Source organism: Felis catus, chromosome B1 (genome assembly GCF_018350175.1).
Source record: "Felis catus isolate Fca126 chromosome B1, F.catus_Fca126_mat1.0, whole genome shotgun sequence".
Taxonomy (NCBI): Eukaryota; Metazoa; Chordata; class Mammalia; order Carnivora; family Felidae; genus Felis; species Felis catus.
The window spans coordinates 76,103,949-76,113,830 of record NC_058371.1 but is presented as its reverse complement, the minus strand read 5'-3'; the positions used below and the strand labels follow the sequence as shown (position 1 = coordinate 76,113,830).

Sequence of the window (9,882 nt, the reverse complement as noted above, 5' to 3'; positions counted from 1 at the left end):
TGGAAGTATAAACGCAGGTCAGTGATTTCAGGAATAAGCTTGTTAACTTATTATTCTGGCCCACAGTGATTTAAAAGCAGGGTAGGCCGGGGCACCTGGGTGGCTCAGTCGCTTAAGCATCCAACTCTTGATTTCAGCTCAGGTCATGATCTCACAGTAGTGACATAGAGTTCCATGTTGGGCTCTGCACTGGGCATAAAGCCTGCTTGAGATTTCCTCTCTCTCTTTCTCAAATAAATAAATAAAAATAAAGGCAAGGTAGGCTGAAAGCAGCAAAAGGGTAACACTGCAAAATGCCAATTCAGTTAAAGAAAACAATTCCTAATCCTCAAAAGCATCTGAAGGCATCATTGTGTTTGCAACCTAATATACTTGATATTCCTGATGACAACCTTGAATCTTCAGTAAAAGTCATGTTTCATGTATGCTGCTAAAAGAAGACAGTGTGTAATTTTCAAGATTCACACTAATGGGCAGACATTTATAAAAAGTTTCTAAAAATTTGGCCTTTAACACAAATCTGAGAAATATTTCAGTATCCCACACACTTAAATATGTGGAAAGCCTCTCCTCTCAGTGAATCCAGACATAAGATGCATTATTATGTATTAAAGATATGGTGTCTTTCTTAGGGTCTTGCCCATGCTCTTCTCCCAAAAAGAAAGACCTGCCGTCAGATGAGTGGTCTCTAATTAGACTGCTGAGTTTGAAACTGGGACAGGATGGAGGATGGAGGCTGGGAGGACCTGGGTCCCAGGAATGGATGGGAGTTTGAGGATGATGAGAAGATGAGGACCAGAGGAACAAGACACCCAGTGTGCCACACTTGCCTCTCTCTTCTTTTTCTAGTGTGTGGATGACCCGTATACTCAGGCCGTGTCGTGGGTGGCCATGACGCTGTTGCAGGGCATTGGCCAGTCAGTGTGCACTTGCACCAGGCCCATGTCTGTGGAGGGTCTCTCATCGGTGACAGTGGACACTGACAGCAGCACACTGCATAAAAATGTGAGTCCTAGCTGGTGGCTAGCACACAGATAGGTTCTCAACAAATACTATACTTGAATGACTTTATGAATGTACCAACAGACATATGGAAGTGGTAAGAGGGGTAGGCACAAGGAAATCCAACATCACCTTGGACTAGGGATAGGATGTAAAGGTAGAGAAAGAAATGATGGAGAAAGGCACTATATTAAAAACTTCTCTTACTTTGTGCCAGATTACTTCCTAAACATCAGCCAGGGAATCTTAAGTTCTTCTGGGTCACAAACACAATCTGAGCAGTCTCTCAGAGCCACTGCTGTAAGAGAAGCAAGATGCCACGCAGTGAGTAGCAGCAGGGAGAGGCCTGTGTGAAACTAACAACTCCAGCCAACAGCTAGTGAAGACCTGAAGCCTGCCAACATAAGGGAGTTTGGAAACAGATCCTCCTGGAATCGAGTCTTGAGATGATGGCAGCCCACCCTGATTAGAGTCTTGTGAGAAATCTTAAGCCAGAGGCTCACACCTGATTCGTGACCCACAGAAACAGTGAGATAAATGTTTGGTTTTTTAAGCCTCTAGTCTTTATGGTAACTTGTTATGCAACAACAGATAGCTTATATATTTAGAAATCAAAACAGCAGGGCTTTTCAATGACAATACTGAAAGCTCAAAGGAAATACAGCAATAACTTCAAAATGCTGAAAGAAAATTATTTCCAATCCAGAATTCGGCCCATATGCAGAGTACTGATCAAGTGTGGGACAGAAACAAGATATTTTCAAATCTACAAAGCAGCAAAAATGTTACCTCTCAAAAAAAAAAGTTACTTCTCATGCACACCTTCTCAGAAAGCCCTAGGAAAATGTGCTTCATCAAAATAAAGGAGAGAAAAATAGGAAAACATGGAATACAGAAAAAAGGGGATACAACACAGAACAGAATCCCCAACCCCCCAAAATGGGAGAAAATGCAGGATCAAACTCTAGCCATAAGCATATGAGGAGACCACAAGAGACAGGAGACAACAAAAGAAAGAATAGTTAGGAAGACAGGAAAGGAGAAAAGCAACAACAAACCAGCCCTGGTACAAGCTGGAAGTAGCCTGGTTAATTCTAGGGTCTCTTACCATCCTTTCTCACCTAGAGACTTTGCGCTACACATAGGCAGCTTGTTCTCAACCAGCTGTAGCACCTAAGCGTGCTTCACTTTTATTCTCCCTTTCTCTTCCCCTTAGGAGCTGGATTCTTTTGTTATATATGGTATGGCTGGGATCAATTCACACAGACCACTCAAACCAAAGTGTGAAGCATCATGTATTCAAGATTATTATCCATCCCCAATTTCAACATATAACTGCAGACATCACCTTGTTGAAACTGGTCTCTAGAGTCACCTTTTACTTCTTTCATCCTGCCCACCTGCTTGCCCCACATTACAAAGCGGTTGACACTTCCAGGCTCTTGCTGGGTGACTGGATGGCGAAAGGTTATGGAAAGTGAAGGTGAGAATGGGTAGAGAAAGGGGTTTTATCCACCATCCTCTTGTACCCACTTCAGAACATCTGCATTTTAAGCATACCATTACTATAGCAAGTTATTTTTTTTAATAAACCCCAACTTATTGATACTATATATAAGTCTTCAAATGTCTTTTTTCACATATGCTTACTTAATTTACTCTTATATCCTGCCTAGAGTCTAGCTATAGCTGCAAGAACAGATACTAACAATTTGAACACATAATTACCTCTTTGAAACAAAGGTTAACAAACCTGATCTAAGTTTGGAGAGTCTAGTGTTTGTGAAAATCTGTTTTTAAAGTGTTGTGTCAACTCTTTCCCAGTGAAGACAAGAAGTGATCTGGGAGTAGAAGAAAGGGAAAGCAAGAAGTTTTAGAGTACTTCAAATACTCACATCTTTACTTAATCAAATTGTATCAGAATTTCTATTTAGAACACCAGGAATACCCCCACATTGGCATATTAGAAAAACATTAAAACAAATGGAAATAATTTTGAATCATTCATTGTTCTAGATTAGCTTTACCAAAAAAAAAAAAATCTTCCACTAATGAATATGATTAGAAAGTGGGGGGGCACCTGGGAGACTCAATTGGTTGAATGTCCAACTTCGGCTCAGGTCATGATCTCGCTGTTTGGGAGGTGGATCCCCGCGTTGGGCTGTGATGACAGCTCAGAACCTGGAGCCTGCTTCTGATTCTGTGTCTCCCTCTCTTTCTGCCTGGCCCCCCTCAAAAATAAATGTTAAAAATTTTTAAAAAGAAAAAAAAGAAAATGATTGTATTCTGCTTTTGGATTCCCATTCAGGGATTTCCACAAATCACAACTGAATGTTGTCCTTGCCACTTTCCAGATTGCTTTTCCTTTCATTCCTGTCTGTCTTTACAGATAGTGATTACCCTTCCACGTTCCAGGAAGCAAAAATAATCATCTTTGCCTGCCAGGCCTGTGAACTCTACAACCCAACTGGCTCCATGTTGCCAGAGTTAGACCAAGTCATCAAAGAAGATGAGATATGTGCTGGTCATTCAACTAACAAGAAGGATGGCTGCAAGGTTAGGGTTCACTCTTTTCGTTTTTTTAAGGAGGACTTAATTTAGATCCAAGTTTTCCTGTAGACAACAGTAGATTGGGAATTAGAAGACAAAGGGTCTGACAATAATTCTTGTGTTATGCTGAACAAGTCACTTAACCTTTACCGATTGATTTAATCTCTTCAAGTTTTGATCTAGACAAACACAAACCATTGGTTACTGGGTTTCCACAGACATGTATATTTTTATAAATATATTAGCAGGCTGACACAGAATTGCCAACTTAATTTTTTTTTCAAGTAAGAACATTTCACTCTACACTTAAAAGATGTCATTCCACTGTCTCCTGATCGTAAGTGTCCAATGGGAAATCATCCATCATTTGTGTCTTCCTCCACTTAATGAATGCATTGTGTTGTTTTGCTATGGCTCTTTTCAATAAAATTACCTTCATATTTGATTATCAGAAGTTTGTGATGTGCTAGGTATGATTTTCTTTGTATTTATCCTATTTAGGATTCACTGATTTTTTTGGTTTTTGCTTTCATCAAAACTTGAGAATTTTTCATTCGCAATTTCTTCAAATATTTGGCTTCATTTCTCTCTTTTCCTCTTCTGGTTGAAATAGAAAAATGTAAGTAACACCTTTTGATATTTTCACATAGAGTCTCTGATACTGTTTTATTTTTACCTTGTTCTGCTCTTCAAATTGGATACTTTTAAATTAATCTATATTCAAGATCATTGCCTCTTCTTCCTATCATCTACAATTTAGTGTTAAGTTCATCCAGTGAAATTTTTCTTTCAGATATTTTATTTTTTAGTCCTAGAATGACGATTTGGTTTCATTTCCTTTCTCTTCCTCTCTTTCTCCTCTCTCACACACACATTTTTCTGTATCTCTGCCAACAGATATCTGTATCTCTTGATATCCTATCTGTATATTCACTACCTTCAAATCAAACAACAATGGAACGTGTATGGTTTCACACCCACCAGGATAACTATAATCAAGGTAGATAATAACCAAGAGTTGATGAGGATGTGGATAAATTAGAACCTTCATACACCTTGGAATATTGTCTAGCAGTTCTTCAAAAGGTTAAATATAGAATTACCATATTACCCAGGAATTCCACTCTGGGTAGACACCCAAGAGAAATAAAAACATATGTCCACGGAAAAAATTTTGCATGAATGTTCACTGCAGCATTATTCATAATAGCCACAAAGAAAAAATGATCCAAATACCTATCAACTGATGACTAGATAAACAAAATGTGGTATATCCATATAATAGAATATTATTCAAGCCATAAAAAGGAATGGAGCATTGATATCTGCTACAACAAGGATGAACCTTGAAATGAATATGTTAAATGAAAGAAGACAGACACAAAACATCATATATTATATGGTTCCATTTATACAGTATGTCCAGAAATTGCAGATCCACAGAGGCAGAAAGATTACCAGTTGGCCTAGGGCTGGGAGGAAATGAGGGTGACTGTTAATGGGTATGGGGTCTCTTGGAGGTGATGAAAATGTTCCAAAATGGGTTGTGGTGAAGGGTGAACAACATTTGAATGTACTAAAAATTACTGAATTGTATACTTTAAATGGGTGAACTGTATAGTATATAAAGTATATTGCAATAAAGCTGTTAGAAAAGAGACAGCAAGATTGAGAGACATACCATCACCTACTATCACTATCATTTTATATAAGAAAGGATCACTTTAACACTAAAAAAAAAAAAAAAAAGGCAATAAGAACCTAAGAATAGAATAATAAGGACAGTTCATTCAAATGAAATAAATTTACCTTAAGGGAAAAAATTCATCACATTAATTTCTTTTATATCACAGATGAGTATTTTGAAACTATGGCTATAATTTAGCTAAGGTCTTTGCCAATCTCAAATTCCATGATTTTAGAATTCCCTCCATGATCTTCCCCTGATACAGTAACAAGTCTAGCTCCTTCCAGATTTCTCCAGCTCCATGGGTTCCACTGCCCCATTCTAAGGAACTCTCCACGTCTTGTGACCACTCTCCTCTTCAAGGTCCTTTTTCACTATACTCATGAACTTTATCTTTCCTTAGGGTGATTCTGGAGGGCCTCTGTGATGTCATATTAATGGTGTATGGATCCAGATAGGATTGGTAAGCTGGGGAACGGGCTGTGCTACATCTCTCCCTGGAGTCTACACCAGTGTGATCTACTATCAAAAATTATTAAGACCACTATCCCAAGAGCTGAGGTCGTGGGTGCCAACGATTTGGACTGATCTGACCTCCTGTTCCTTATCGTACTGCTCTCTCTAGCTCTCCTGGGACCCTTCTGTGCCTTTGCGCCTAACATTTTACCAGGAGAGTAGACAGTGTAGCTAAAGCCTCTAAGTACAGGGCTAGGGTGGGAATACATACAGACTAAGCCCCAGGAGCAGAAAACTCACAGGAGAGTCACTGGGAACTCTCGATTACTTCATTAAAATAATTTCAAATGATTTTGTTTTTGAGGTTCTTTACTCTGGAAGTATGTTTTAGAGGTCGAATAGCTGAGAAACAAGGCTGCCACTTCTGTACATGGCATTCTTTGTCCCTATGAATCTTGCAAGGCAAGAAAGATACCTTCTATAAATAATTATGAACACAAAGTGGCTAGTGGAGAAGCAGGCAAGAGAAAAAGTATCTGTGAAGGCAAAAGGGAAAGTCCTCAAGGAAATACATTAAGAGTTTACTTTGTGCCCCTGGTTGGCATTATGGGCTTCTTATCTTGTCTATACTCCTCGCTTCCTCTACTATTCTATACTTTGCTTATGTAGCAAGGGATGGAATAAAAAATGTGCATATGTAAATCAGCTCTGTATTTTTCTGAGTTTTACTTTTGGAAATACCAATGTGACCTACTACCAAAAAAATGGATTAATGCCATGATCTCAAGAGCCGAGGTCTTAGGTTTCAATAATTTGCACCCTGTCCAGGTTGTTTAATGTTATTTCAACAATAAAGTACTTTACATGCTTCATAAGGGCAGGATTACATCTCTTGTTGAACTAGCATGCTTCTTTTTGCTAAACCATCCCATTTCCTTCTTTGCCTAGGCTTCCAGGAGCCCGGAGCTAAGTTACACACTCAATTTCAGTAGTCACCTTTATCCTAGATTATGTAGGATAATTCCATTCACATCCCTTATTTAAATAACATCCTTCATTTCTCCTTTGAATGAACTTATGTTTTACTGCATCTGTGTCTTTCATGGTGAATCAACTTTCAAAAACAATTTTTTGAAAAAAACAAAACAAAGTATTTTAGAGAAATAAGTACCTTTAATAGGAAATGAGGGTAGCTTTGGACACTTAAAATCTTTGCTAGCCCTTAACCCCATCTCTCTTCTAGACTGCCACTATGGCTCCTAACTGGCACTCCCACGTCCTTTCTCTCACACCCTTGCTCAACTCCCATTTATTCTCCACAGCATTCAGACCAGTGTAAAAAATAAAGATTTTTGAATACTCCTCTCCCCCCTTTCCCGTGCTTATAGCACTTTTTCAAAAACAACTTATTGCTCACAGAATAAAGACGAAACCCTTAGGAGGGCTTACAAAAGCTCTGCAGGTTCTAAACCCAGACTGCTTCTTCAGCAGTGCTCCACCCTGCTCTCCATCCTTTCAATTTTTCAAATGCTCCAAACCCCACCTTAGCCCTGGACTTCTGCATCTGCTAATCCTTCTACCCTATTGTCTTTGCCTAGCTAATTCTTACTATGCCTCAGATCTCAATTCAACCTTTACTCAAGGAAGCTGTCCCCATCTCTCCTGACCAGAACAAACCCATTACATATTCTCATAGCATTATGGAACCCTCCTTCATAGGGCTCAACACAGCTATAATTTATTGTTTGTGTAACTGTCTTCTTAATGTGTGTCTCACCAAAACATAAGAATTTTTGTTTCTGGCAACCACTGTATCCTAGTATCAATAAATATTTATTGAATAAATGAATGAATGAATAATTATCACCAACCTCTTTGTTTCCCCAGCTGAGAACCTGGGTATTTTGTTTATGGAGGTAGCCCAGAACCTGACACAATGTCTTACACAAAGCAGATTTTCAAATATTAAAGAATGAAGGAAAGAATGTTTCAGCCTCGTTCTCTTTCTCACATCTCTTCACCCATAACAAACAAAGGAGAGAAAAGAGCATGTAAAAGAGGTAAATTGAAAGGTTTCTGGAGGCAAGAATTTAAGTGAGACAACCTCTGGAATGACACAGAGGGCAAAGCAAAATGGCAACTGAGAAAAAAGTACAAGAGAAAAAGAAGGGGCAAGAAAGGAAAACAGGAGAAAGGACAGACTAAAATCAAAACAGGAAGAGAAAGCACACAATGTATGAGCCAAGACAACACAGCAAAAGGACATAAAGAAGGTCAAGAAAGCCAAAATACTACTTCCTAATCATTTCTCCAGACCCTCAGGAAGCACCTGTTCTACAGCATGGGATTTGGCACAATTTTTCTCAGGAACCAGGAAGTAAAACTTCAAATTTTTAGAGGGACCAGCCCATCCAAGGGGAAAGAAAGGGATACTGAAAGAAGACGACCATATGACCTCTATCTGCTTCTCTTTTATTTTTATCAGACTTTCCTATATGTGACATTATAATAAACATTTATTTTGCATTTGGTTATTGTCCCTCTCCCCCAGTGGAACGTAAGCTCCTTGAAGGCAGGCTCGGTGTGTTGAATGTACTGCAGTATCCTCAGTGCCTAGAACCCAGTGGGCACTTAATACTGCTGAGTGCATGCTGACATCCTAGCTGATGCATATTCAGACTAACCAGGAGAAGGGATCTGTTGGGGCTGGATTTCACTTTAGATAGGGGGCCAGGGAAATCTAAAAAGTTGACATTACACAGAGGCCTGCATAAAGGAGGACAGAAAAAACAACAACAACCTGAGAAAGAACATTCCAGGTAGAGTAAATGGCAAATACAAAGGTTTGGAGCTGGAAGTATGCTAGATGTGTGTGAGGAAGAACAAAGAGGTCACCACTGGAACACTGTGAGCAAAGAGCGAGAAGAATATGAACTGAGACCAGAGAGTGTGCTGAGGGCAAGTCCTACAGAGCCTGGAAGGCCCCAGTAAGGACTCCGAGTTTTATTCTCAGTGCAGTGAGAAGGGACTGGAGGGCTAAGAGCAGGGGAATGATGAAAGAATAGAAAATCCCATACCACAGCTCATGGGAGTATACAGAAACCATGAGGGGGCTACAATGGTAGAGAGGGTAGTCAGGTGGTTGCAGAGTTAGACAAGAAGCAGAGAGAATGAGAATCTGATAGCAATGTACTAATGAGCAAAACACTAGAGGGCTACATACAGTACCCTGGAACATCAGTGAAGAAGGTTTGATTCCCTTAAGGCTGTGGGTTATCCCTATTCTCTATCTGCATTACCCTTTCAACAGAGCCCCACCAACCAAGGTTAAGAAAAACACAATCCTGAGTTTCTTACCATCTACTTTATAATTCATCATTAAGACACCTACTTAACTTCCTATTATTTTTTTTTCCTTCTTACCCAGACCACTGTTCTTCTCAATACTTCATCCCACTTCTACCTCAAGGCCTTATCTTACCTGTCCTCTATACCTGGAATACCCTTCTTTCATAAACCTTAATCCACTTATTTCTGTCCATTCATTAAGAAAAGGAGGTAGTGGGGCACCTGGGTGGCCTAGTCTGTTAAGCATCTGACTCTGGATTTCGGGTCAGGTCATTATCTCATGGTTCAGAGTATCGAGCCCCGTGTGGGGCTGAGATAGCAGCATGGAGCCTGCTTGGGATTCTCTCTGTCCCTCTCCTGCTCATGTGCTCTCTCTCTCTCAAGATAAATAAACATTAAAAAAAAAAAAGGAGGTATGGAAAGGACCCTAATAAGTGGTTTTAAAAATTAATAGGAGGGGCGCCTGGGTGGCACAGTCGGTTAAGCGTCCAACTTCAGCCAGGTCACGATCTCACGGTCCGTGAGTTCGAGCCCCGCGTCAGGCTCTGGGCTGATGGCTCAGAGCCTGGAGCCTGTTTCCGATTCTGTGTCTCCCTCTCTCTCTGCCCCTCCCCCGTTCATGCTCTGTCTCTCTCTGTCCCAAAAATAAATAAACGCTGAAAAAAAAAATAAAAAAAAAAAATTAATAGGAAATGGGGGGGCTATATGGTGCGTGAATCATATCTCATTAAAGCTATTTTTAAAAAATGGACAGGGAGGGGCCCTTGGGTGGCTCAGTCAGTTAAGCATCTGACTTTGGCTTAGGTCATGACCTCATGGCTCATGAGTTCAAGCCCCCA

The 9,882-nt window shown here is 39.9% G+C and overlaps 1 protein-coding gene across 1 annotated transcript; it reads left to right on the top strand.

Annotated features, from left to right (window-relative positions):
- Nucleotides 1–722: 722 nt before the first annotated feature.
- Nucleotides 723–5,917, top strand: PRSS48 (serine protease 48). The gene is given in 7 exon segments (XM_045056728.1): nucleotides 723–972; nucleotides 975–1,005; nucleotides 2,219–2,378; nucleotides 2,380–2,485; nucleotides 3,392–3,558; nucleotides 5,643–5,769; nucleotides 5,772–5,917. Coding segments are annotated over 7 exon segments (987 nt in total).
- Nucleotides 5,918–9,882: the final 3,965 nt, after the last annotated feature.